Source organism: Oxyura jamaicensis (assembly GCF_011077185.1).
Source record: "Oxyura jamaicensis isolate SHBP4307 breed ruddy duck chromosome 6 unlocalized genomic scaffold, BPBGC_Ojam_1.0 oxy6_random_OJ106678, whole genome shotgun sequence".
Lineage (NCBI taxonomy): Eukaryota > Metazoa > Chordata > Aves > Anseriformes > Anatidae > Oxyura > Oxyura jamaicensis.
This window is the reverse complement of record NW_023304039.1, coordinates 80,513-108,345: the sequence shown is the minus strand read 5'-3', so window position 1 is coordinate 108,345 and position 27,833 is coordinate 80,513. Positions and strand designations below refer to the sequence as shown.

General features: G+C 58.1%; 1 protein-coding gene across 1 annotated transcript in view; it reads left to right on the top strand.

The window, feature by feature from the left end:
• Window positions 1–4,575: 4,575 nt before the first annotated feature.
• Window positions 4,576–27,833, top strand: part of LOC118157566 (cadherin-23-like) — a gene marked incomplete at its 5' end in the record, with an annotated part of 50,929 nt that continues 27,671 nt past the window's right edge. The window contains 26 exons of the mRNA XM_035311963.1: window positions 4,576–4,745; window positions 4,907–5,065; window positions 13,125–13,189; window positions 13,402–13,639; window positions 13,737–13,842; window positions 13,923–14,050; window positions 15,320–15,392; window positions 15,575–15,691; window positions 16,647–16,759; window positions 17,700–17,807; window positions 18,941–19,130; window positions 19,489–19,634; window positions 19,762–19,981; window positions 20,102–20,254; window positions 20,729–20,842; window positions 21,479–21,627; window positions 22,818–22,878; window positions 23,007–23,155; window positions 23,978–24,113; window positions 24,219–24,607; window positions 24,701–24,802; window positions 25,611–25,613; window positions 26,142–26,291; window positions 26,563–26,691; window positions 26,779–26,907; window positions 27,503–27,730. Of these exons, the coding sequence (XP_035167854.1) occupies window positions 4,576–4,745; window positions 4,907–5,065; window positions 13,125–13,189; window positions 13,402–13,639; window positions 13,737–13,842; window positions 13,923–14,050; window positions 15,320–15,392; window positions 15,575–15,691; window positions 16,647–16,759; window positions 17,700–17,807; window positions 18,941–19,130; window positions 19,489–19,634; window positions 19,762–19,981; window positions 20,102–20,254; window positions 20,729–20,842; window positions 21,479–21,627; window positions 22,818–22,878; window positions 23,007–23,155; window positions 23,978–24,113; window positions 24,219–24,607; window positions 24,701–24,802; window positions 25,611–25,613; window positions 26,142–26,291; window positions 26,563–26,691; window positions 26,779–26,907; window positions 27,503–27,730 (3,725 nt within the window). The remainder of the gene's footprint in view (window positions 4,746–4,906; window positions 5,066–13,124; window positions 13,190–13,401; window positions 13,640–13,736; window positions 13,843–13,922; window positions 14,051–15,319; window positions 15,393–15,574; window positions 15,692–16,646; window positions 16,760–17,699; window positions 17,808–18,940; window positions 19,131–19,488; window positions 19,635–19,761; window positions 19,982–20,101; window positions 20,255–20,728; window positions 20,843–21,478; window positions 21,628–22,817; window positions 22,879–23,006; window positions 23,156–23,977; window positions 24,114–24,218; window positions 24,608–24,700; window positions 24,803–25,610; window positions 25,614–26,141; window positions 26,292–26,562; window positions 26,692–26,778; window positions 26,908–27,502; window positions 27,731–27,833) is intronic.

Genomic DNA, 27,833 nt, shown 5'->3' with positions numbered 1-27,833 from the left:
TTAAGCAGTAGCAGCGAGGAATACAAAACAAAACACCTTCCCCCCCCACCAAAAAGAAATAATAACAATATCCCGGTGGGCTGATGGAAATGTGCATCTTCTAAGCAGCAGGAAATTACCGCTAGTGGCTGGAAGGCAGAGGTGGCCTTTGCTGGTTGAAGTGATGGACGTGCTGTGCCCCAGCCCCGGGTGGGATCCGGTGAGCCCTGTAAAGCCTGCAGAAATCCCGTTTTGTCACGAGGAGTGACTATGACACGTAACTAACAACCCACTGGTGACATGGTGTCACCCACCAGGAGCTGTGAGCTCAGCCCGAAGAGGTGCAGATGAGCTATTAGGCAGATGAAAAGACTGCGTGTTTTTTTTTTTTCCCTTGAAAACGTCAATTACTAATAAAGGAGACGTGGCTGTGACAGATGCTGAGGTTAGTTTGTGAATAGAGTCGCTGCCGTGCCTTCCGAGAGATGTCAGCCGCTCCGCGCTTGAAGGGCATTGCACCGCTCCTGTTTATGCCACATAAGAATGAAGGATCTGTCATCGTTCCTGGTTAAAAGCTCATTTCACTGGAGTCACTCCCATCCGAGGACTCACTCCAGCCTCTCAGCCTGGCTAATTTTAAAATGGGAGAATAAAAAATAGCCTCGCGTTCCCAATCGGGTGAGCGAAAATAGACTCGTTCTTGTGGCTCCGGGTGAATTTCCTGGGCTAGCGGTGATTTCCCCGAACGAGTTGGGTGGGATTTTTTATTTTGTGCATTTCAGAAAGGGAGGCTAGCTGCCTGGTGGTGGTATTTGGGATGCTCTAGCTCCTCGTGAGAGCTGCGAGGTTTATAAAGCACCGGATTTGAGCTCAGTGAGGTGGCGGTGGGCTCTGCCTCCGCCTGGAGCTGTGGGTGCAGGGGTGGGACGGCGAGGTCCAAGGTCTTCAGGTAGGGATGTGAGGGAGGACGTGGCTGACAGAAGCTGTTCCACCAGCACAACCTTCATGCTGGAGATGACACGATTCATTTGAGCGAGGGGGAAAGGAGAACGAGAGGAGAACTACACACGCATCCCTGGGGAGAGCGGCTAAGTAAATAAATGAGAGCAGATGGAGGGAGTGCATGAAATCAGAGCTGGGTTCTGGGGAAAGATCATTTTGTAGGAGCATGGTCTCCTGCCTCTCAGCCCGTGTAATAAGTCCATGGAGAGCAATCCCAAACGCTGAGGCTGTTGCTTCAGCTCCTAAGCTTGCTTTCACCTTGTTGAGGTCCTGCTTGGATGAGCCTGAGCCCCGGTGTCCCCCTGCGATGGGTGGCTTTGGGGACCCCATCTTCCATCGCACCCCAGAAGGTCGGTGGAGGTTTCACCGTGTCCTGGAGGGCTGGGGAAAAAGGTGGTGTGTGCTCTGGCCCTCCAAGTGCACTGCGGGCCTTAAACGAGGATTTTTGCGGCCAGGGCCCCGTGGAGGACTGAAATGGTGGGGTTTGGGTCTGTCTTTCTTCTGGTGCACCACCTTCAGCCTTTGCTTTCGGGAGGATTTTAGTTAACCCGGCTCAGCGCTGGCTTGGGCAGGGCTTTTCTTCTCCCCTCTGCATTTTCCCCATGGTTTATCAAAAACACTTGAGCGTGGGAGAAAGCAGGGCACGGGGTTTGCTTGGTTCTGGAGCCAGCCTCTGTGAACCAAGAAAAAAACATTAACCTCTGCGCGGCTGAGTTCCTCTGGCTGCCAGCTTGGGAGCAAGCCTCTTGAATACCTTTCCAAAGCCGTTTGAGAGCTGTTTATGAAAAGCTGTGAGAGTCTCCCAGCATTTATACCGAGCTGGGATGCTCCGGGAGACGTGTGGCTCCTCTCACACATGTGATACATCGGCAGGGACGAATAAATCCTGCGCACGGCAGCAGGTTGACACCCTGGGCCGCCCAGTTTAGCTGGGAAGTTGCTGAAGGAGAAATGAAATCCGTGCTGAATGCTCGGGGTGGGATTTTTGGAGAGGTCCAGCTGCAGCCGTGGCTTCTGCAAGCGCCTCTGGTCCAGGGCTTCTCCCTTTGCCCAAGGTTTCGCAGTGCCAGCATCACTGCAGCCACAGGAGCGTAGTAAGAGAAGTGGCACGCCAGAGAAACCAGCTCTCCCACCATGGCTTTCTCTCAATTTTTCCTTGCCACGGTCGATTGAAGAGGAAGAAAAGGGCAGAGACCGTGGAGAGCCCGAGTATGACGGCCTGACATTTAAAAATAATTTTTTAAAAAGCTCCCCCCCAAAATAAGCATATTAAGGAAGATAGATGGAGGATTAAAAAGAAAAAACGGAAAGGAAAGAAAATCCAGGCGACAAGAATACGCAGTGTTTGGGGCAGAAAGCTGCATCGGGGAGTTGCATTCGGATACGGTACGTGCCCGTGCGTGTGCAGGTGCAATCTATGAATCATCCCAGGCACATACATGCATATGACAGGCACGCGCACTATAAATATGATCTACACAGCCAGGAATTGTAGGGGGGAATTGACGGCGCTCGAGTATTCTCTCCCAAAAGTGCCAGCTGCCAGTCGGGCTGAATTAGATTTCGCAGGGGTTTTTGCAATACATGGAATTCACCAGCAAATTACCCTTAAAGAGGGAAAATCAATCATTTGGAGCAGAGATAAGCTGGAGGCGAGGCAGCCTCGGATTGATCCCGTCTGTGCAGGCGTGTGTGGAATTCGGGAGATAACCTGGGGAAGGAAGGCGGCTCCTGGGGTGGGGGGGTGAGCAGGTCCGACGTTTGGGACGGACAGACGGGCAAGGGGCGAGGGCTGCTGGTGCGTGGAGGATGAGGGGAAAGGCTCGGGATGGCACGAGGCTGGGGAATGCTTGTTTCCAGGCATCCTGTGGGATGCAGGGGAGCAGTGCCCGTGGCCAGCGAGGCAGCAGGGTTTGGTGCCATTGTGCCCAGGTGCAGGGCGAGCAGCAGGAGCTAGCAGCGAGCGGTGGGTGCTGGCAGCCCGAGCTGGCAGCGGAGGGAGGCTATCCAGAGCACTCGAGTGAAATGCCTTGAAGTAGGTGGAGAGAACAGCCCTCTTTATGTTTTCAAAGGAAGGATTAAGCGTTACTTGTCTCTGCCTAGCTAGAACCAGGCGCAAGGTAGCCAAGCCATACAAAGAGGCACTAATTGCATTTAAATTTTATTTTTTATTTTTTGGCTTTCCTTCCTCCCGCACCCCTGCTGAACTCTTAGCACTTTTCTTTCTTTGCAAACATGCCAGAAGGAGAGATATTAAGCACTCCCCAGCTTTCTGCCCCTGCCTACGAGGTGTCTGTGAGGGAAACCGGAGCGATGCTGCAACGTTACCTGAGCTATAGAGCAGAGGGATCCCAAGGGATGGGTAGGAGCAGGAATGATGAAGCCAGCGTGATGTTGGGTGAAAAAGCGGGGATAATGCTTCCAGAACACCCTTACCCTGGGCTGGCACAGTGGATGCAGCTGGTTTTGGCCTCCTGATGCCAGGAGGGGTTCCCAGTCCCCTGCGTGGGGCTGGCCAGCTGAGCACCATTTGGGACGAATCGGCCCAGAGAAGCCAGGTATCAGCACGAGGGGCCGATGTCGGCACCGCGGCGGCGGGGCCGTGAGGCTGCTGCTATTACACGCTCCGAGGAGCAAGCACGCGGGCAACAAAGTGATAATTATGCACAGCAGCGGCTGCAATTGTCTTTAGCTGAATCGGCATTAGGTTTTTCATCCGTGTGGGGGGGAAAGCAGCATCGTGACCGATGCGCCCGAGCATCCCGTGCCGTGCCCAAGCATCCTGTGCCGTGCCCAAGCATCCCGTGCCACACCGACCGTGAGCCCTCCGGGACCTCTGTGTGCCTGGGGAAGCAGCTCCTGTTTTGCTCTTCCTGGGCATCTCGGCCCCGTTGTTCGCTCCGGGTGGCCGGGAGGAAGGGGGTGAGGGATTTGAGAAGCGTGCGGAAAAAATCTCCGGAGCGGGGTACCGTGTGGCGGCGCGGGCCGAGCCGGCCCCTTCTGCTGGGCAGCTGATAACAATTTGAATATTCAGATTTGCTTTCAGCCATCCGCAGGGGGCTCGCAGGCTCCAGGAACCGGGAGCAAGAAAAGCAGCATGGGGGCCGAAACCAAAAAAATAAACAGCGGAATAAATGTATGAACGGCACCTCGCAGCAGCCCCCCCAATAGGCTGATGTTCTCCCCTTCTCCAGACCTCACATGGGGAGACTGAGGCACTTGAGTGGCTGGTAATTAGGGACGGCAGGTATCTGGAGACTGATCTCCTTCCCCAGCTGGAATTAATCCACCCTGCTCCCTTCCTGCAAACATTTGGGTTTCTTTTGATGTTTCCACTTTTATCTTGCGCCTCCAACTAACGTGCTGCTCGCTGGATTCCCAGCAAATCCCTCGCATCTCGCTGCCACAAAAAGGGGCTTTCGTGTGCCGCAGGGACCCCAGGAGAGGCAGGGGACACGTGGAGGAGATGCAGCACGTTTTTGCGGGGAGGAGGGTGAGCAGGGATGCTGCTTGGGTCAGCAGCTCTTGGTGGTCAAGCATCAAAAAAAATGAGTTATTGAGGCCGGTGCCAAGCCGTGCACCTTGAGTAACCAGCCTTCCTCTCCCCCTCCCAGGGCCCCAACAGTGTTTTTGAGGTCTACCTGGTGGGCAACAACTCCAACCACTTCATCATCTCGCCCACCTCCATCCAGGGGAAGGCGGACATCCGCGTCCGCGTGGCCGTGCCGCTGGACTTCGAGACCATTCCCCGCTATGAGTTTTCGGTACGGCGGCGCGAGGGATAGGGCGATGGGGTGTAAAACGTTGAGGTTGGCCAGAGCCAAGAGGAAGGGAGTTATTTTCTGCATTAATTAAAGAAAAAAAAGAAAGGGGGGGGGGGCTAATTTTGCAGAAGCTCCAACTCTCCCCTTGCCTCCCCACCCAGCTCTTTGCAAACGAGAGCATCCCTGACCACGTCGGCTTCGCGCGCGTGAAGATCAGCCTCATCAACGAGAACGACAACAGGCCCGTCTTCAGCAAGGCCCTCTACAACGTCAGCCTCCCGGAGAACGCCACCGTGGGCACCACCGTGCTGCAGGTCCACGTGAGTAGGAGCACCCCGGCTGCAGATCCCGCGTGGGGCGAGCAAATCGAGGGCTGCTGAGGCAAGGAAGGGATGGGGAAAGCGAGGATGGAAGTGTTGCGGAGTGGTGCTGCTGGCCAGGGGTGCTGCTGCGGGGCTGGTGCTCCTCTGGGATGGGAACTATCCCGAAGAGGAGCACCAAAAGCCATGCGATGCTTTGGGGTGAAGCGGTCGCGGCCCCTCCGTAGCTGCCTGCCCATCCCGAGAAGAAAAGCCCTGACAAAAGGGTTCGGTGTGTAAGTGTGTTTACTCTACAAACAGATGGTGTGAAACTGCACAGAGCCCCCGAGCTGTTCCCATCTGACAGTTATTAATATTTCAAGCAGATGTTGAGCTAGTCAGGCCGTCAGGCGCTGAACAATGAGGTTGTTACTGCCTCTCCTCTTCCCCCAACTTCCAGCTATGCCAGCATTTCGGAGCACACGCAAAACAGCCAGGAGTTGAATCCTCCGTGATAAATCAGAATGGATGCAATTAGCGCTGAAATCCAGCTTTGCCCTCCCAGCTGATCCCAAACTTTTCACAGCCTTCGGGCTCCTCCTCCTCCTGCTGCGGGATGCGGCTTTCCCAAACCATCCCAGACACCGCGGGGATGCTGGACATGAGGATGCCCCCGCTGAAAAAAATAGGCAAAAGGAGACTCCGTTTGCAGTGACAAACGGCCATGCGTCTCCGCAGCATTTCAGCCCCCAGCCGTGCCTGTTCCCTATAAATCAGCCGTGGAACAACCCCAGGAGCAGGCAGCCGCTGCTGCCTCCTGCTCCCTGCCCTTCCCTGTGTTGGTGTGGGGTCAGGTCTGTGTCCCCAGGGCTCCTCGGGCACCCCGGGTCCCTTCCAGCACCACTCAGCCTAAGGTTTTTGCCTGCTCTCCGTTCTCCGCTTCGCATCCCCTCCTCTCCCTACCCATCCATCTGTTTAATTCCATCCATGAGATGCATTTATCATACGGATTCGGGGAGCTGCTTGCTTGCAGGGGAACATCTGGAGGGGGTCCGGCTTCAAGGGAAAGCCCCCCCGGTTTCCTACCCGTGCCTGAGCCTCTTCCCACCCAAACTTCCCTCTCCCAGTTCTGCCCCGGCTACCAGCAGATACTGAAATATTATTATATTTTTTTCTGAAACAACTGGCCATGAAACCTTTTAATAACGTTACAGTAAAGGTCAGAGAAAGAATTTCACACTTCTTGAGCAAGCAGGCAGCCGGTATATAACTTGGTGCCCTCCAGGAGCAAGAGGCGCCGAGAGCATATGCTGCACCCTAAATTAACCGGGGTGCCTGACACCCCTGGCCGAACGCAGCTGGTGGCTTTCTTGATACGAGGGAGCAGGCTGGATGGTCTCGGGCCACAGAGGGATAAATCTGCTGTGGGGAAGGATGAATTCCCCCTGCTCCAAGCTGCGGGTCCGTGACCGATGGGTGCGGAGCTCTCTGCTCCTTTTTTCCCAGCCCTGGAGGGCTGTTGGGCAGCCTGAGCCTCTCATGGTGCTGAGGGCGGTGGGGCTGGGGACGCCCCACGTTGGGGCTCCTCTGGCACATGGGGTCATTGAGCTGAGAAGCATTTTGGGGTGGAAGAAGCTATGGGACCTCGCTTACAGGGCCGCCAAGACCCCAAGCTTCCCACCAGAGGAGCGGGGGGCTCAGCACCCCCTCCTGCCCGTTCGGAGGGGTGGGCACGCGTCTCCTGCTCGCTTGCTGCTGTATTTGTTAGGCCTGGAGGGATGGGGAAGGGCAGTAAGACAAGGCAGCGGGAGGTGGGAATTAAGGGGCGGGAGGGCTCCTTAAGCTCCTCGTATCCTACAGATCTGCACCGCCAAGCCCTCCTGAAAAGCTCCGATAACCAAAATCGTTAAAGCCCAAACAAACAGCGAGGAACTTGGCTTTTTTAACCACGACACCGCCTCTCGTTTGCCTTGAAGGGCCTGGAGCAAAACAATTCTCCCGGGAAACGTGGGAAGTAATCCCACCTCCCCGAGCCCTCCGGTCACCCCAGCCCGGTCCCCCCAGGGATGCAGCTGGCAAGCTGGGCCCGGTGATGCTACCCCACAGCCTCCAGCCCCCAGGAGCCATCCGAGGGGCTGCTGAAGCTTTGCAGAGCACTGAAACACCCCCCGACGGTGGGGTTTGAGGCTTTGGGCTTGCTTTCCCCGTAGATCTTCAGCAGCAGCCCCCGGACCTCGCCCCAACTCCCCCCCTTTTGCCACTGCGCTTCCCTGGGAGAAACCTTGTTAGTAAGAGCCTAATGAAGTAAATGTGCTAATTAACCTTCCATTACTCCCCTCATTTAAGCAACCTTTAATTTGCTTGGCAAAGTTTCTCTCCTTCCCCACCCAGCTGTCAGTTGGCTGCCGCTGCTTCGATCTCTCCTCGGCCTCGCGTCGGGGACGGGAAAAATCGATCCCGCCCTCATTTCCCTTCCCTTCTTTCCACCCAGCCGTGAACGCCAGGCAGCAAGAAAGTAATAACGTGGTTTTCCCAGCCCGGACATCAATAAGCAGCTACTTAGCATGCAAATCGCTCTCTCGATCAGAGCCTGCCCCGTGCCCTCTCCCTCCTCTGGGCCCCCAGTTGTGGGGTGGGGGCGAGGGACGGGCCCGTTTTGGGGCGGCTCATCCTTGCAGGGAAGCCTTTGGCACGGCCATGGAAATATTTGGGATTTACCGGGTCGGGGTGAGAGCCCGGGCAAGGCTCACGTGCCTGCCGATGGGGACAGGAGGTGACAAGGTGGGGCGGATGGCAGCGCCAGCCCTCGCTGTTAGCATCTTAATCAGGCCCGTTGTTCGCAAGCCCCCCGTGTGCCCCCGCTCCAGCTGTGCTTAAACAGAGCGAAATCACGTCCAATTTCCCCGGCGCTCAGGAGAAAATTGAATCCTTTATCTGCGAGAGGAGAGGCGAGCAGCGCGTACGTGAAACAGTAAATAGTTAAATAATCAAAGCAGGCGATTCCGAACTGCCTGGAAAGTTAAACATGAGCGGCTTTTCTTCTTTGTGCCTGCCCCTTTTTTTTTAAAAAAAAAGGAAAAACCTGCTCACACTCCTTGTTCCTTTTAAATATTCCTCTCGGCTCGGCTCCGTAAATAGAGGGAAAGGGAGGAGGAGGTTTCCAGGTAGCAGCGTGATTGACGGATCTGAAGTCCTCGTCTTGCTGTCAGGGCCCAGTGCTCTTTGGCTGTGTTTATCTCTTTAATCTAAATATCAATCCGTAAGACCGAAATGGGGTGGAATAGGAATCATGACAGCCGAGGAGAGAGACACTTATTGCAGCTTTCGCAGCCGCGCCGCGTCCTGATGGAGCTGTCAGGATAAATGCGCGGCTGCAAAGTGCAGAGGTGGCAAAAAAAGGAACCGCAGCCCCCAGGAAGGGGCAGGCACAGGCTCTGCAGCCCCCTGCAAGGCCCCGAGGAGCGGCCGTGTGCGGTGTGGTGGAGGCTGGGGTGGCGCGGGGGGTCCCTGGGGAATGAATGAGGTGTCCTCCTGGAGCGCGTTCCTCTTCGGGAGGAGCAAGGAGCATCTCCCGTGGTCTCTCTAGGAGTGCCTCCACCTCTCAGGGATGTCTTTTCGGCTTGCTGCCCCGTGTTGAACTCAAAAGGGAGATGGGGCTGCGGGCAGGGGTGCGCTGGGAATATTCCAGAGCTCACTAGGGATTTATATTCCCTGCATCGGACTCTGACCTTAATTTCTCTCGTTTTGCTGGGCCGTAAAATTCATTAGCGACCTAGCGGCGCAGTGATTGAGATGTCAGCCAGGCAATTGTGTGGTTATTTAAGCCATCAGACGTGCCGCTTGCCATTTGGGCGGACAACAGGAGAATATGAAATCAATACGGCTCATTAGCGGGGGACTCGCGCCCGGCTCCGTCGCGGCGCTCTGGCAAAACCCACCCGGGAGGGCACCTCGGTCGGCTTGGTGTCACCTTGGGGGTGGGCCAGGGGGACAAAATACCGTGTTTGAGGCTCGTGCTAAAGGGCTGGGTTCAGCACAGAGCGCCCCTTGGCTCGTGGCCCAGCCTGTGCTCTCCGGCCACTAAAGCACGGCCGCCCAGGCAAGTGTTAACCTGGCCGGCGAGGCGCTGCTGCTGCAGGGATGCTGTTAGAAAACACAATCAAGGAGCCTGGAGGAGAGGTGGGGAAGGCTCTGCTGTTCCCAGGGGGGTTGATTGGCTATTCCCCAACCCCCCCAAGAGCCCTCTGGGGTCGTTAGCGGCGATTGAAGCCCTGCTCGGGGCGGCTGGGCATCTCCCCGCTCACTCCTCGCCTCCATCCCTCCGTCGCGGCTAATCACGGCTGCCTGATTGCCGCCTCCCGCCAGGCTGGGGAAAAAGCAGCTTCCGTCTGGGAAGCCGGTGCTTTAAGCAGGTTTTCCACTGGCTTCCTCCATCCAGCTTTGCAGCCTGGTGGTTGCTTCTCGTGGCAATTCCTGCCTTATCTCTCCCTCCTTTGCGCCCCAAATCTCCGTGCAGGACGCGGCCAGGGCCTGGCTGCTATTCCCTCGCTCTGGAGGCCAGAGCTGGCATTTAAGAAGGGCCTCTCGTTCGTTAGCAGGCCGGGGTGGCTCAGATATTCGGCGTGGGGACACTGCCGTGCCAGCCCCTTGTCCCCGTGCCCGCCCGGCGAGGCAGGCAGGCGAGAATCACGGCCGGTCAGTGCGGCGCCCTGACAGCTTTCTGACGTCGGGTAATTGCTTTCCTGCTACGACTCTTTTAAGCAGCGAGCTCCTGGCCAAAGCAATTTGCTCCCCATCAATTTTTATTTCCTGGATTGAGAGTGCAGGGTAAGGGGGGATGAGGCCGGGAAACAAAGGTAGCGGAGGAGCGCGGGCAGAGCCGTGACCCGCTCCTGGGGAGCCCATGGGAGCCCCAGCACTCACCCATCCCATCCTGTCCCCATCTGGACAGACCCAAATCAGCCTTCCGATGGGCTTCTGGCCACCTCTGCCCTGCAGCCACTGGGTACCGACCCCCAGCCGCTCATCCTTCAGCCCCAACGAGGAGCGACGCACCCCGGCGTGGGCTTCTCCTCTCCCCCCTCCGGCAGGTTTTGGTGGATTATTGTGTTTTGGGGCTTCTCCTCTCCCCCCTCCGGCAGGTTTTGGTGGGTTATTGCATTGTTTTGGTCGGCAGATCGGCGTGCACGGCTTTTGTCTCTTTAAGCACATCCCTGCTCATCCCGCCGAGCTGCTGCGCGCGGAGTTAATCTCGGGTAGTTTGAGGAGTCGTTCAGCGGGGCTCGGCGGATGATGAATGTCGAAACCATTACCAGCGAAGCGCCGGGGCTCCGTGGAGCTGTTTAAAAATGAATTCTCCCATGTAAATTTCTGCTCCATCAATCCTTACGACATGTCAAACATTGCCATTGTTTCCCGAACAAATTGCGCGGCGTGCCCTCTCCCGCGGGTCCGCGCAGGAGGGCAGAGCCGCTCGCCCGGCGGGGTGGGGAAGGACGGATGCGGGGAGGGCTCGTGGGGTGAAGGGGAGACGGGTGAAATATTTGTGTGGGGAGGTGGGACGGAGGTCTGGGCTGCGTGTTTGGGGTCGGCATCACCTGCAGCACCCCTGCGGTGGATGCCGCGGGTTATCCCCGCTGCCTCTTCCCGGGACTCTCCCCGAGATTGCTGCGTAAATGTGGTTTTGAGCAAAGCTCTGTGCCGGTGACAGCTCGCGAAAGGACAGCTGTGGACCTGTGCTTTCATCCTGCCCTTTGCAGGCTCCAGCGGGCAAATCCCTTCTTAATATTCCGGGCAGGAGGCGAGCAGCCGCCAAAGCTATTTGATGGCTGCTTGAGGTAGAGCCCAGGGAAACTTCCAGCCAGATGCTTCTCCTCCCCGGCCGTGGTGCCGGAGGGGACCGGGTGGCGAGGGGACCGATCTGCAGGGAAATAATTGGGAAAAGCCCTGCGAAGCCATCAGGATTTTGGCTCTTCTCCTCGTTCTGTCTCAGGATTGCTTTGCAAGAACGTGCGTGTTACCACGCCGCTGGGTTCGAGCATCCGAGCCTCTTTTCTGCCCTTTAGAGGTAAAAAGTTTGGTAATGCGGAAACGCTCAAGGATCCGAAATTAAACGTGTTTAACGCACGTGGCTTGAGCTTTGTGCATATTCCCTCTTGCACACAAGTGCATCACCTCGTGCTCAACTCAGCTCACCCAGCTGTACGGGGCAGAATCAGGCCTCCTGGCACCATGGCTCCGTGCCTTGGTTTGCCTTGGTGGCACTTTTAGCCGGCCCAGCAGCATCACCAAGGGCTGCTGGCCCTGCGTGCCGCGCTGCTCTGTGCTGACCTTCTCTTCACCTTCCTCCTTCCCTCTATTTTTTTAGCCCAGCAGCAGAAAATTACACTTTCCCGGCGTTGTCTGTCACTGCAATAAGCACTTACAAGTGCAATCGCACGGGGCCAAATGAAGGGAATTAGTTTTGCCCGTGCTTTGTGGTCCTGGCAGGTCCCCTGTAAATCATTATCTCATCACCGGCCGATCCAGGTGCGTGGAAAATGCCTTTCTTGTCCCAAGCAGTTAGGGATTAATGGGACCTAGGGCTGTGAGCACAGACACAGAGCCTGGGAAAAATCCTGGCTGGAAGTTTGAGGTCCCAGGTGATGCTGAGGTGCCCAAAGGCACTCCAAGGGAAGGGGCATCTCCACCAGTGTCCTCCAAGGGGCAGCTGGCCCAAGGGGAATGGCTGCAGGCCGGGTGGATTTGGGTAGGTTTGCTCTGTTTGGCCGAGTCCAGCGTGCACAAATAATAGAAATCAAGTCTGAGCGGTGGGGAGGAAAATCAGCACAATGGGTCAGGCTGGAAGGTCGGCTCCACCAGGACACGCTTCAGCTGGCGCGAAGCAGCAACGGTTTACCAGCCAGGGTAAGGAAGCATTTTGGGGGAAAAATTAGTGAATTCGGGTGAGTTTTCTCACTTTCACCCCATGGCATGGTAGGTGGGGGGGAGGTGAGATGAACTCAAACTCCTGCTCTGCTGGCAAGGGTACCCAAGGCTGCCGATAAATCAGGAGGGTTTCGGGAGCGGGTTGTGCTCCACGCCAGTCCTAAAATACAGCCTCTTGATGGTATCTGGACATAAAATGTGTCTTTGACCCTGCTTTTTCAGAGGCTTGGTGGTGTCTAAGTAATCCAGACAGGACTCAATTTAGAAAATATAGTGGGGGGGGGGGGGAAGGTATATTTTGGGGCTTATATTCTACTTCCTTCATCTAAATATAACATTTTCTGGCCCTTGTTTCTTGCCTCCATTCATGCATATTTTATATATTCATTAGAGAAAAGTCTTTAAAACACACATAAATCTCGCCTCGCTCCTCCGGAGCTGGCACACCGAGTCTCTCACACCTCGCCCGGAGGCAAAGCCTTCCCGTGGCAAAGCCTGGCAGGATTTGTGCTTCTCAGGCCATCCTTCTTCTCGCGTACATATTTTGTGGCTTTCTGATTAGAATTTCTCTGCTGGACTCTCCTCTGTGGGAATGGGGCTGCTTGCAGCAGACAGCTCTCGTCTCTGTTTTCTTGAAAATCTCGTCTGCCTCAAATTGCCGTATTTCACGCGCGCTTCCCAGATTAGCTCAGCATGTCGGTGCAGGTCAGGAGGCATAACAGTCCCCACCAGTGGAGTTTCTGGAGATGGTGCTGAGCGCTGGAGGGATGCTATCTCCAGCTGGTGGCCAGTCAAGGACCCCCCAGATAACCACGGCGAGCCCAAAGAGTCCCATCCCCAGTTCCATCAGACGCTGAATGGCAGCATACAAGGTGGGCAGATAGACTAGGGAGGGAAGGAAGAAGAGTTTTGGGCTTGCACACCCATTTTGGGTGGATGTTGGAGGCAGCATCTGCTGCGGATGCTGCTGGAGGAGGTGGAGGGTTGGCTGGGCTGAGCATCTACCGACCCGCCCCAGAGCACGCCACCTGGCAGAGACACACAACCCTCTTTAGGCAAGAATGCAAATGAAGGTTTTCCGTGAGTCGTGATGGATCCGCTGGTGTGTGCAATTCCCATATGTAGCCTCATTTATTAACTACTGTTTTTTTAGGCAACTGACAATGACGTGGGCACCTATGGGAAAGTCAGTTACTTCTTCAGCGATGACCCCGACCGGTAAGTGGCTGAGCCACCGGGAATAACGTTGATCCTCTGAACCCCTCCTAACCCATCGAGAGCTCACGTGGCAAATTTAGGATGCCCGTTGCGTCCTACCTGGACAAAGGCACTGTGCTGCCTTGAGCAAGTGCCACTCGTCCCACTGTCAGGCTAACATCTCCCCATCTCCAGCGTGTGGTCACCAGGGTTTGCCCCCTTCTGTCCCCCAGTTTCTCCCTGGACAAGGACACGGGCGTGATCCTGCTGACAGCTCGGCTGGACTTCGAGACCACGCAGCGCTACACCCTGACCATCATCGCCCGGGACGGTGGCGGGGAGGAGACGGCGGGGCGCGCCAGGATCAATGTCCTGGACGTCAACGACAACGTGCCCACCTTCCAGAAGGAGGCATACCTGGGGGCGCTGCGGGAGAACGAGCCCTCCGTCACCCAGGTGGTCCGGCTCCGGGTGAGGGACAAGCAGCGGCGAGGTCCCCGTCCACCATCCCTCCTCGCGGGGCCGGGCGCAGCTCCCGTGCTCACCCCTTGCCTCCCGTCATACCTAGGCGTCCGACGAGGACTCGCCTCCCAACAACCAGATCACCTACAGCATCGTGCAGGCGTCCGCCTTCCGCGAGTATTTCGACATCACGGTGTCGGAAGGGTACGGAGGTGAGCACTGAGGTGGTGTCAATGGGCTGTCCCCGACCCATCCTGCCCGGTGCTGAGCACCACGCCTTGCTTCCTTCCAGTGATAAGCGTGAACCACCCCCTGGACTACGAGCAGGTCGCCAACGGGGTCATCTACTTGACCGTGATGGCCAAGGATGCCGGCAACCCGCCGCTCAACAGCACCGTCCCTGTCACCATCGAGGTGTTTGTAAGTACGAGGTGAAGGATGTCCCATGGGGGCCAGGCGGAGACGGGGGGCAGCGGTGGCCAGGGACACCCCTTCGCCCCCACGTTGCTCAACATGAACAAATCTACCCAAAGAGCACGTTTCTACTGGTTATTACCTCCTGGCCGACTGTCCGCCAGTGGCTTTCAAGTAGATGTGGCTTTTGTGCCTCTCAACCAACCGGGGTTTTCTCTCAACTGGGTAAAAAAACATATACGTAATGGGGAGAATAGGGAGAAAATGAGGAGGAAGCGTTTGACAAAGGCACTTCAGGAAAAAAGAGCCATGAAAAGGCAGAGTGATAGCAAGTGGGGAGGGAGGGGATTTTTTTTCCTCCTTTGGTTGTTGGTTTTTAATAAAGAAGTCAAACTCGCCTTGTAGATCTCCCATTAGGGGACAATACGCTTTGTAGCGGGAGCCGCCGAGTCAGAACTAATAGCACGCGCGGTGCCGGGAGCTGGGGAGATATCAGTGCTAATAAGCCTCTGCCTCGCTCGCTGACGCCCCGCTTGGGGCAAGCAGCTTTTTGAAGGGCTTTTTGGGCTTCATGCGGGACGAGGGACCACCCTCTCCTGCAGCGGGCTTCCCATAACCCTGCCCAGATGGAGAGCTGGCCAGAAACGAGCCCCTGCCGCCCCAGGAGCTGGTTCACAGTGCCGTGGCGATGCTGAGCACGGCCTGATTAACTCAGGACCGCTAATGAAAAAGCACGGCAGCTGCCCTGGGTTGTACCCACCTAGACTGGACCGTGTGGTGTGGCCGCAGGTCTCTGAGGGTGAGGTCTCTCTGTTTCCAGCTCTCCCTTGGCTGGTTTGCCTTGGGGCTGGTTGCAGTTTCCTCCTTGCCCTGGCGGGGAGAGCCGGGTGATGCTCTGGCTGACTAAAGACCACCTGCTTCCAGAAACGGGAGCAGAGGATGGCAATTTAATTACAGTGTGATGGGCATCGTTGGCACGTGAAATTGCCTCTGATATCCAGTTTGGTGGCAGCAGGAGCAGCTGAGCCTGAGAAAACATCTCTGGAGCAGCCCCAGCACAACAACAAAACCCGCAGCAGTGTTTTAACACCCCAGCAGCTCCATCCTCACCTCTCTGGGCTGCTGGATTTGATGTTCAGCCCTCAAGCTCGTGGCGCTTCCCCCACGAGCTGGTCTTGCGATGCGGGAGCATCCTCCACCCGTAGCAGCCTCTCACACCGTCCCCAGCTCAGCGCCCTCCTCCCAGCCAAATTCTTGCCCTTGTCTTTTCTGCAGGACGAGAACGACAACCCGCCCACCTTCAGCAAGCCCTCCTATGTGATAGCCGTCATGGAGGACATCATGGCAGGTATGAGGCATGCTCCTCTCCAGGCAGCCGGGGGGGCACAGGGGTGTCACAGAGAGCCTGGGGTACATGACAATTTTTTGGGGAGCCCCTCGGTCAATGGGGGACCGCTTGAGGTGCTGGGGGACAGGGTGATGGGGTGGGTGCCTCCTCCAGCCCTCGTTTCTGTCCCCCTGCCCTACAAGGTGCTACCGTGCTGTTCCTCAATGCCACGGACCTGGACCGGTCCAGAGAGTACGGACAGGAGTCGATCATCTACTCCCTGGAGGGCTCCTCTCATTTTCGGATCAACGCTCGCTCAGGTGAGCCTCCATGTGCAAGCTCGCTCTTCTCCGTGCCTCATTTTTCCCCCAGTTTTCTTCCCTTTGGTTTCCCCCTTTTCCCCCTTACTCCTCCGTCCTCCTTCCCAAGCAGCCTGCTTAGGAGAAACGCAGCGTAAGGGTCACCGGGGAGGTTCTGGGAGAGGCACCAGCAGAAGGTCCCAGGGGGACCTTGAGAAAAGACTGTTGGTTTGGCTGCTAGGGCTTGCCTTAGCCGAAGAGCTGCCCCCTGCCCTTCCTCACTGGCATCTTTTTTGTGTATTAAGGGCAGGAACGCTGACAAAGCTACAGCCACTGCAGCAAGGAGCTCCTTTTGTCCATCTGTCCGGTGTCCCCAAGCCAAACTGCACATGGGGGGAAGGAGGAAAGGGGTGACGGTGTGTCCTGGGATGTTGGAGAAGCCAAGAGCTATCTGCCAGGGCTCTCCGAGCCTGCCCTACAAGGCTGAGCTCAGCTGGGTGCCAGTCTGCGGGCAGGAGCCATCCATCACTACGACACCTGTACGCTCAGACCACTTGTCCTGTGATTAATTTTTTCAGCGCACGAATTAGTCGGTGCCACGAGAGTCTGGAGGCAGATGTATTTTAGGAAGACCTTTAGCCCTGCAAATTTCCCTTGCCAGGATTCGTTTTGCCCCTCCAATCATTGTGTGGATGAGCTTTTCCCTTGGTGTGCCAGTGCCTCTGTAGAGCAGCTCGGGCTCCATGCAAAGAACAGGCTCTTCTGGGGTCTGGGGAGCCCAAAATAGCACATGGTCCCCCGGAGGAAGGGAGGGCATGGGTATCTTTATATATTTGCAGGACGATGCCTGTAAACCCCTTCCAGGGCCGCTCCTTTTTGGCGCATCCCCTTTTCCACCGGTGCTGCCGTTCCCCAAGCCCCATGTGGGACGTGAGCATACAACATCCCCCATCCCTCTCCTTCCCTCTGGCTGCAGGGGAGATCACGACCACATCTTTGCTGGACCGGGAGGCCAAATCCGAATACATCCTCATCGTCCGGGCCGTGGACGGGGGCGTGGGACACCACCAGAAGACGGGCATTGCCATGGTGAGTGCGGGCTGGCCCTGGCACCTTCTCAAGGACAGCCTGGTACCTCTCCCACTGCCCACAGCCCATGCAGAGTGCCTCGCCGGGGTGTGTAGGTCTGGAAATGAGGCTCTCCATCCCGGCCAGCTACGCACCGCGGCGCCACTTGACCTTCCAGTGCTTTGCGTGTCCATCTCTCCGCGCGAACGCGGCAGCAGGAGTGTGTTCCTCCAGCAGCACGGCTCCCTTTGTCAGTGCCTCTTGAGAAAATGCTTGGTTGGAGAGCCTGCAGGAGCGCTTAGTTGTGCCTGATGACTGCTATTCACACACTGCCTGGATCAAGGGCTTCCAACTGCTTCTTTGATTCGTGGCTGCTCGGAAGGGTCTGGTGGAGGTGTGGGCCATTGTGCAGCAGATTGGAGCCTCCTGGCAGTGGCTTTGCCTTGCCCCTCTCTGATGTTCATATCGTTTGCAAAGGGGGCTCTAGAAATCTCTGGAAATACCAGGTCAGAAGGCGAGGACCCTTCTCTCATGGCCAAGGACCCATCTCTCATGGCCCCGTGTTGAAGCATTTCATTGTGTTTGGGTTCTCCTGCCCGAATGCTTGGCTGGGTTGTAGAAGGGATATCCCACAGAAGAGAGGAACATTTCTTCTGTGCCAAAGAGTTCCCTAAAACAATCGCCACCGTGCTGAGGGCTATCAGGAGGGGTAGGATGCAGGCTGGAAACTGGAAGCTCCCCATGGAGCATCCCAGAGGCAGGACACATCTTGGAGTGCTGAGTTCCCTTTCAGGGCTCCAGATGAGAGGACGCTCTCCTGATACCTTCACCGAAAGGCAAAAACAGGCTTTGTGCAACACAGACTGCAATTAGGGCAAGGAAAAAATAAATAAATAAACCACCGCCACCCCTATTGCTCGCGCAGGCGTGGCGGCAGCTGAGCCTGAGTTCTGCCTTGCAGGTGAACATCACGCTGCTAGACATCAACGACAACTACCCCACGTGGAAGGACGAGCCCTACTTCATCAACCTGGTGGAAATGACCCCCCCCAACTCGGACGTCACCACGGTACGTGCACGGGGAGGCAGCTGACAAAGCCTCCTCCTCCTCCTCCTCCTCCTCCTCCTCCCATGGCCAGGTTTCCTCCCCAGGCCTTGCAGTCGTCAGTCCTAAAGGTTCCTGCTCACTGCCCATCCCATGTGCTTCTCCGCTCTGCTGGGGTTGTTTTTTTCCCCCCAGTGGTGTGGGTTTTGGCCAAGTTCTCCTTTCCTTAGCCTCGCCTGCGACCTCCTTCAAGGACCTCTCTGAAAGACATTGATTTACAGCCTTTCAAATCCCGCTGGTGAAATAAAAGAGAAGGAGAGCACGAGGCTTGCACTCCATCACGCCGGGAGAAAAATGACGGGCACGAAACGGAAAATAAATGAGGGGAAAGTGAGGAGAATCCACAAAATGGTGTAACGGGGAAGGCTGCGAGAGAAAACTGCTGGGGAGGGGACCAAAAGGTCTGGCAGGCGAGGCGGGAGGTGTCAAGTCTCCGTGGGCTCTCTTGCAGCCCCCAGCCCCTCCTGAGGGAGCTTGCAGGTCCCCCCGTGCCCTCCCCATGTCTTCAAAGGGTGGCAGAGAGCCTCTGTGGAGGCTGTGGTCATCTAACACGGACTTCCCAGTTAGTGGCTGGGAGCTAATTCCTGTCACCCATAGGGTGGGAAGTCAGCTGGGATGAGCAGCGGGAGCTGGGGACGGTGCAAGTGCAGTGAAGTCGGGCTTGGGTCTGTTTTTATGGAAATGTCCCCGGTAATTAAAACATCACGGAGGGAACAGCAAAGCACCAAATATCCGGCGTGGAGGGGAACTCCACCAGTGAATTGCTTCCAGCGTTTCCTCTGCAGCAGCACAAGTTCCTTCGCACGCCTCCTTGTCCCCGTTATTTTATTTTTCTGAAGGGTGCCTATTTCTAGCTGCCTTTATTTAAAAAGCAAAAAGCCAGCGGCTGCTGCGTGCTCACGGCTCCCTTGCCATGCCAGCACCTGCTGGGCTCGCAAGACAACTTCAGTGAAATTCAATACAGCGCTTGGGGACGCAAAGTCCCTGCGAGGCGTCATGGAAACACAGCTCAGCCACGCCATCAGACGCCGGTGAACCCCCACCTGGGAGCCCCGGATCCTCGCCAACCTCTTGGTTTTAATTCTCACCTGTTCCAGGTGGTGGCCGTGGACCCGGACCTGGGGGAGAACGGCACGGTGGTGTACAGCATCCGCCCCCCCAACAAGTTCTACAGCCTCAACAGCACCAGCGGCAAGATCCGCACCTCGGGCGTGCTGCTGGACCGCGAGAACCCCAACCCGCAGGAGGCCGAGCTGATGCGCAGGATCGTGGTGTCGGTCACCGACTGTAAGCGCGAGGACACGGGGGTTGAGGGCAGGGACAGGTCCTTGGGACCTGGCACGTGAGTCCCAGCCTCGCTGCAGGGCGTGAGCAGGAAATATAGGGAATTTCTGGAGGAGGACGGCAGCGCTGCTGCTTGTTGCATGCCCTTTGCACGTCTCCAGCTGGTTTTGAAGAGCAGGGAGTCGCCTTTAACCTTAGCTCTGCCCCTTCCCGTGTTGGTACCGCGCTGTCCCCTCCGTGCTGCCAGGAGGAGAGGGTTAAGGACAGAGCATCCTGCCTGTCCCCGGGGAGCTCTCCCTGCCTGGGGACCTCGTCCTCGGGCAGGAGGCACTGACCTGCCCCCTGCCCTGTTCCCCCGCAGGCGGGCGGCCGCCCCTGCGGGCCACCAGCAGCGCCACGGTGTTCGTCAACCTGCTGGACCTGAACGACAACGACCCCACCTTCCAAAACCTGCCCTTCGCCGCCGAGATCGCCGAGGGGCTTCCCGCGGGCACCTCCGTCTTCCAGGTGGGCGCATCCCCCCCCTCGCTCCCCGTGGTGCTTTGAGGCCCCTTTTTTTTCAAGCTGGCATCTCTGGGGCTCCGGGCACTCCTTGTCCCCAATTCTCACCCTCCCCTCCGTCCTCTCCCCGCAGGTGGTGGCCGTCGACCTGGACGAGGGCCCCAACGGGCGGGTGACGTACCGCATGCAGGTGGGGATGCCCCGCATGGATTTCCTCATCAACAGCACCAGCGGGCTCGTCACCTCCACCGCCGTGCTGGACCGGGAGAGGATCGCCGAGTACTACCTGCGGGTGGTGGCCAGCGACGCCGGCGCGCCCTCCAAGAGCTCCACCAGCACCCTCACTGTCAAAGGTCCCGAAATTCGCGGGTTATCCTCGAGGGGGGATGCTCTGGGATGCTCGGCACAGCAGGGGATGGGATCTGGGGAGCTGGCTGCAGCCCGGGGACACTCAGCCCCTCTCCCTCTTGCAGTGCTGGATGTGAACGACGAGAGCCCCACCTTCTTCCCAGCCGTCTACAACGTGTCGCTGCCCGAGGACGTGGCCCGGGATTTCAAGGTGGTCCGGCTCAACTGCACGGACGCCGACGTCGGGCTCAACGCCGAGCTCAGCTACTTCATCACGGGTATGTCACCCCCCGCTCACCCAGATGAGGAGCCTTTCTCCTGCTGATTTTCACCAGACTGGCTTGCAGGGGGATCTGGGGGGATCTTCTCTAAAGGTCTGGGTATGTTTTCGGCTCCAAACTCCTGCACCCAGCATGGGGAACGGGTAGAGGTTAGGGGAAAGTCCCAGCTTTTGGGATGCCGAGGTTGGGAGCGCAGGATGGCTCGAGGCTCACGTTCCCAAAACTGGGGCGGTATCGCCCTCTGCTGCACAGCTCCACTCCAGCTCCAGGTCCGACGGGGGCTCTCGGTGGGCTGCGACTTGCGAACCTTTTCCCCCTGGGCATCCCCTACGAGCGTAATGCTTAACGCTGCTGGGACGGCTTCCAGCGATGCGTGTCCGTATCGGGACATCCCAGATGTGTCGCATCAGGGGTGGTTTTTCTCCCCTGCCCTGGTGGGGACGACATCCCGCTCCTTGTTCCTTGCTGCAGGTGGGAACCAGGATGGCAAGTTCAGCGTCGGCTTCAGGGACGGGGTGGTGAGGACAGTCGTGAGCCTGGACAGGGAGACGGTGGCGTCGTACGCTCTCATCCTGGAGGCCATCGGTGAGGGTTTCTCCCCGTCCCTGCGACCTCTGAAGCGCCCGTGCTTGGTGTCAGCACCTCACAGCCCATGCGTGCTGTCGTGCCCTGGTCCCACCACAATTTTAGAAGACAGCCACTTCACCCCTTGGCCCTGGGGTTTTCCCTTCCCCGTTTATCCCCAGCACCGCAGCATCGCTCCCCTAATGCCCGGCCAGGCTTCGGCTCAGCGCCTGCCAGCTCCTCCCCAGCCACCTGGCAGGGGCAGAGGACCTGGCACCAACGGCATCCTGGCCACCGGCCCCAGAGCTTAATAATGATGTGCCTGTGTGCAGAAGGCTTGGGTGTCCCTTCTGAGCGGAGAAATAAGTGGCCTTCTCAGAAATCTTGGGGGCAGAGCATTGCAGGTGCCACAGGGATGCTGCACCGTGCCCACCTCCCGGACCCCTCACCTCCAGCAGCCCCTTCCAGCACAAAGCGCCCCGTTAAACAGCAACCCCTCTTGTTAATGGGGTGGCTGCCTGTCCTCAGGGCCTGTCCCCTACTTCCCCGTGAAACAGACATGCAGGGTAACACTGGTGGAGCTGCCAAAGGCCGGGCACCCCCCGTGCAAAGAGGTGGGGGTGACCGAACCCCACTGCTGCTTTTGCCCCCCCACAGACAACGGCCCCACGGGGAACCGTCGCACGGGGACCGCCACCGTCTATGTCACCGTGCTGGACGTCAACGACAACCGCCCCATCTTCCTGCAGAGCAGCTACGAAGCCAGCGTCCCCGAGGACATCCCGGCCGCCAGCAGCATCGTGCAGGCACGTGGCTCGCCCTTCCCCAGGGAGGATCTTCCTCCCAGGGACACGGAGAAAAATAAGAAATTTACCCCAATTATTTAGTGGGGGGGGGGGGGGGAGAGAAAACCTATGAGTTTGCGAGGTCCCTTGGCCAGCTGCCTCCCAACTTTCTCCCAGAAGGAGCCAAGAGCAGGGATTTCCTCGGGGAGGGAGGAGAGCGCATGCAAAGAGAGCTCTGAGCATTTGGGCTCCTGCTTTGCTTTTTGTTCCCTTCTGAGCGAGCCGCGGGCAGGGCTGAATGGCTCAGCCAACGCTTAATGAATGTGGGTATTCACTCGGGCTCCCAGCACCCCTTCCAAGCTGCCTTCCAGCCTGGGAAGGCTCCTGCTGCCTCCAGTCCTTCTCCTGGCAGCTTTGTCCCTGCTCCCATGGGATGAGGGCATCACCGGGGGGCAGAAGGAAGGGGGCTTTTCATTATACAGGTGGTCCCAGAGCACAGCATCCCAGGGCAGGAGGAGGGCAGGAACCTCCCTGCAGGAATTAAACCACTTTTCCCTTTTCCCAGTGGCTTGTGTAAGTGCTTCAGGCTGGCTGCGGCACGCTCTGCCAGCAGAAGGGAGCGTTGCGTCCAAGCCGGCGGTGGCTGCCAGCTTCCAAAGGCCGCTTTCGTGCAGCCACAGGCGTGTTTACCTGCTCCTCAGCTAAACGCTTTTAATTGCTGATTGGAAACTATGAGAGAAACAGCAGGGGTGAGCTGGGTGGAAAGCGAGGTGCTGCAGCAGAGGAGGCGAGCATCGCTCGCTGCGTGACGCAGGAGGAAACCACGTCCAGCCAAAACCGCAGGGCCCGGGAGCATTTTGGGGGGCACAGAGGGGCAGGGGATGGCACAAAGCGCTGCAAAGCTTGGTCTCCCTCTCCTAAATTTTCCTAGCTGTACCGTTGGGGTTGGCTCGATAGTTTTTCTGTGGGTGGGAGCTGGTGTGCCCACAGCCCGGGTGTCCTCACCCGGGTTGCTTGCAAGCAGCAACCTCCTTGTCCTGGATGCTTTTTGGGAAGCGGTGTCCCTGGGCAAAGCACTGCAGTGTCGCTCGGGGACACCAGAGGGGACCATTGTGTAGCAGCTGAGGTCCCCAGGCTCTCCCCGAGCCCGTCCTGACCCTGCTGTGCTGTGCTCCGCAAGCTTCACCCCCTGCTTTTCTTCCCTCGCGAAGGTGAAAGCCACGGACGCAGACGAGGGCATCAACGGGAGGGTGTGGTACAGGATCGTCAAGGGTAAGTCCAGCTCCACGTGGGGCTGGGCAGGATGCTCCTGGAGCCACCTCGGCGCTGCACAAAGCACGTTTGGGGCAGCAGGGGGCACGCGCTGGGCACCACCGCTGTCGCTTCCTTGCCCCCCCCAGGGAACGAGCAGCACAACTTTCGGATCAACCCCAGCAGCGGGCTGGTGATGCGCGGCTTGCGGCCGCTGGACAGGGAGCAGAACTCGTCGCACGTGCTGGAGGTGGAGGCCTACAACACGGAGCAGGGCCCCATGCGGAGCTCCGTGCGGGTACGGAGCCGGGCGCTGAGCTGGGGGTGCAGTAATTTCCAGCCCTCGCCGAGCGGAGGCAGGCGTGCAGGAAGCTCGCGAGACCTGGCATGGAAATGCTGACGGAAAGTCTCCGTGGGTGGAGAAGAGGGTTTTGGTGGTGGGGGTGGGTTTTTTTATTTTTTATTTTTTTTTTTATTTTCCTGTGACATTTGGGCGCGCCGGGGCTGCGGAGTGCCTCGGCATGCTGGAAACCACAGGGCCAAGCACCTAGTTAAATGAGAGAGGGCCTAACTGTAATGATCTTGAGCAGCGAAGCAGCGACTTCCTTCCTCCAGGAGGGGTTCCCACGAAACTCGATCCACCCTCCCACCCCTCTGCTCACACCATATTTATTTTTAGACCCAACCAAGCTGGTGGCGGGCCCTGGCTGAGCGCTACGAGCCCACAGCACCAGTCGGAAAGCAGGAGGAGCGAGGCTGTCCCGGGGGAAACGCGAGAAAAGGCAGCTTGACCTGCTGGCCGTGAACTCCGCACGTTTCCCACGAAGCCAGCAGCGCTCCTGCAGTGCAGGGCCAGCAGCTGGGGAGGTTTGGGGCAGGGGATCCCAAAGAGGGGTGATGTGACATGATGCTGAGCCAGGGAAGGATGAGTCCCTCTGCAGCACGGGGACTGCCTGCTTGAGGTGCTTCAAGCCACCACGGCTCCTCCAAATTTCCCTGGGGTTGCAGGGGATGGATTCACGGGCAGGGGAAGGGGACCCGGTCATTGGTGCCGTGCGGGTTTGGTGCTCCTCTGAATTCATCACGCCCTCTCACCGCGCGTTTTTTGGGGCGTTCACAGGTGATCGTCTACGTGGAGGATGTCAACGACGAGGTGCCGGTGTTCACCCAGCGGCAGTACAACCGCCTGGGGCTGCGGGAGACGGCCGGCATCGGGACCTCGGTGGCGGTGGTGCGGGCCACGGACCGAGACACGGGTAGGGAGCTGGGCATGGGGCCAAAAACCCCATGGGGTGGGCTCAGCCTCGGTGGTCCTGCTCCCGTGGGATGCTTGGTCCAAATTTGCCATGCTCTTGCCCCAGGGAACGGCGGGCTGGTGAGCTACAAAATCCTGTCGGGCGCCGAAGGGAAGTTTGAGATCGATGAGAGCACCGGCCTCATCACCACCATTGACTACCTGGACTACGAGACCAAAACCAGCTACCTGATGAACATCTCGGCCACGGACCAGGCGCCCCCCAACAACCAGGGCTTCTGCAGCGTGTACGTCAGCCTGCTGAACGAGCTGGACGAGGCCGTGCAGTTCTCCAACAGCAGCTACGAGGCCGTCATCGTGGAGAACATCCCGCTGGGCTCCGAGGTGCTCCGCGTGCAGGCGCGCTCCATCGACAACCTCAACCAGATCACCTACAAGTTCGACCCCAACACCAACGCCCAGGCGCTGTCCCTCTTCAAGATCAACGGCATCACCGTGAGTGGTCTTCTTCGCCATGGTCTTCCTCGGTTGGGTTGGCCACCGCGGGCGCTGGGGCCGGTGGTGGACGTGGCCCTTTGCCCTCGGCAGGGCGTGATCACGGTCAAAGGCCAGGTGGACCGGGAGAAGGGGGACTTCTACACCCTGACGGTGGTGGCTGATGACGGGGGGCCAAAGCTTGACTCTACGGTGGTGAGTGGCTTCATCTTCCTTCTCTTCTGCCCCATCATCACCCAGGTTTTGGAGAACACCACCATCACGTTGGTGTCTTCCATTGCCCATTGTACAAGCTCTGCTGGGCCTGGCAGACCCTACACCCGGACCCTGCACTTCTCAAACCCATGCAGGCAAACAGTAGGGTCTGGAAACCCCAATTTGGGGGAAACCCTGCTTTTGCATGAGCACGGGCCACTGCATTTTATCTTCTGTATATCACCGTGTCATATTTCTCGGAACACACGCGCGCACACACAGAACAACACTCGGGTTTGCAGATCTCTTACCAAACTAAACCAGTAGGTAGGTAAATCTGGGGGGGCCCGAACTACTTCCCCGTGGTTTATGCTGATGGGGAGCGTTATATTTGGCAGTTTCGAAGGCAGCCGAGCGGGGGTGATTTGCATCTCCCCGCCGCAGCGGCGCAGGCAGGCACCGGCGGCTGGGCTGGCACGGACAGAAACCAGAAACGCGCCAGTTTGGGGCACCTGGGCCCCTGGGGGGTTTCGAAGCCAGCACCTTGTTCTTGTGTTTTGAGACCTCGTATCTGGGTGATGAAGGTGATGCTGGAGGAAGGAGGTAGCAAGGAGGCCACGGTTGCCATTCCCAAGCTCATGGGTGCTGGTGGCCTCGCTGCCCTGCTCCAGCCTCCCACAAATTAGCTAAAACCCCACGGGGACATGCCCACCCTGCCCCGCGGTGGGCTGGAAGACAACATGCCCGACTCCTCGCCATCACTAACTTGTTTTTTTTCTCTTTGTTTTCTCTGCTTCCCCTCCGACAGAAGGTAAGCGCGTCCATCATGCCGGCGTCGCCTCGGGGAGCAGGATCAGTCCCAGATGTCGAGCTGGGGGGACCCGCTCACCGTGCTCCCCGCTCCCCGGTTTCCATTCATCGGCAACAATAACCACAGCGGCTCGCCCCGGGCTTCCTCCGGGATGTCGTGGCGTTGAGCCCCGCCGCACCTGGGGGCCGGGGGCACCCATAAATAGAGCCCCGGGAACAGAAAGGCTCTTCCTCTCCCGTTTGTGCGCGTCTTTCATTGCCAGGGCGATGAGAGCATTTCCTGCGGCTAATTGTGGCCGAGGTAGCCCGCTCCCTTGTCACCTCCGGCGTGCAAAACGCAATGCTCGAGTGCTTGCTGTCTTTCTCCTGCCTCTTCCTCCCTCCTCCTCCTCTGCAGCTGCAGCTCCTTGGTTCAAATATCCGCACCATTCCCGGGCGGGACGGCTCCTGCTCGTGCTGCCAGTAATTTGGGGTGGGAGAGATGGCCCTGGCTTTGCCAGGTCCTGCCCTCACCCTGCCGTGCCCGCAGGTGACCATCACGGTCCTGGACGAGAACGACAACAGCCCGCAGTTCGACATCACCTCCGACTCGGCCGTCAGCGTGGCGGAGGACAGCCCGGTTGGCCGGCGGGTGGCCGTGGTCCTGGCCCGCGACCCCGACGCGGGCAGCAACGGGCAGGTGGGGTGGTGGTGCCACCTTCCCCGTGGCACCTTCCTGGCCCCTTCCCTTCCTCTGTGTCCCTGTGGAGACAGGACATGAGCTCAGTGCCACCCTTAATGCCAAAAGTAGCGTGAGAGCAGGGTCGGCTGCTGTGGGGTGTCCACGTACCCCTGAATCCACCCACACCGGACCATCTAAGATGCTCTGCGGGCATCTCCGGGTTTATTATTGTAGGGTCTCCTTCCCATCCTCCCAGCCCCACATCGCTTGCCCTTCTCCTCCCCCCCAGGTGACGTTCTCGCTGACAGCAGGGAACGTCGGGCGGGCGTTCGAGATCCGCACCACCAACAACACCTACGGCGAGGTGCTGGTGGCTCGGCCGCTCGACCGGGAGCTGCTGGACCGCTACACCTTGCAGGTGAGCCGAGCCCCCACCACGCTCCCCCTGCCTTGTTTGGGTTTCACCGTGGCCAAAAATGGCATGTACATAACCCCCCGAACATAGATCCAAGCCTCGGACGGCGGCGTGCCCCCGCGGAGGAAGGAGCACACCCTGCGGGTGACCGTCCTCGATGTCAACGACAACCCGCCCGTCATCGAGAGCCCCTTCGGCTACAACGTGAGCGTGAGCGAGGTGAGCCCCCGGGAGGCAAAGCAGCTCCGAGGGAGCGGGATAATTAAGCAATAAAACACAATCAAGCATGAGAAAAGACAACTTATTTCCTGCCGGTTTAATTCCTGGGCTGGGGGTTCTCCATTTGAGGGTGAAAAATGAAATATAAGTAATAGCCGGTGACACTCGGAAGCATGGGAGTGCTGCTCGTGATGAATAGCTTGGCATTAAAGTTATTGCCCTGCTAGGATTTCCTTATCTCTTTAATACATGGTTGGAGCTGGCTGAAGAATAGAAATTCTCTCTTGATTTCCCCCGTAATGGGATCATCCAAAAATAATTAGCTGTGCTCCGAGTGCATTATACAGCCTTCACCTTTGGGTTCTGCACTCTTTAAGGATGCGCCAGCCTAGGTAGTGCCAAACGCACGGCCCGATACACAGCCAAACTGCTTCATCGCAGGTCAAGGGGAGCTGCTTCGGTGGGCGTAGGGTTGGAGTTTGGTGCCTAAAGCAGCTTGGAAAAAAAACAACTGTCTGTATTACGACTCTTACAAACGATGTATTTCATGTGTTATGCCGTGCTGTGATGAGCTACGTGTTCATCCGCCCTGCAGAACGTCGGCGGGGGCACGGCGGTGGTCCAGGTGCGCGCCACCGACCGGGACGCCGGCCTCAACAGCGTCCTGTCCTACTACATCACCCGCGGGAACGAGGACCTCACCTTCCGCATGGACCGCGTCACCGGCGAGATCGCCACGCGGCCCTCGCCGCCCGACCGCGAGCGGCAGAGCTCCTACTGCCTGCTGGTCACCGTGGAGGACGAGGGCAACCCGTCCCTGTCGGTGAGCCACCGGGACACGCGTTTTGGGGCCGGCGAGTTGAGCTGTGGGGTGCTGCGTGCGGAAGGTGGGGATGGAAGTGCCGGGAAAGTTTGGGGTGGGTGCT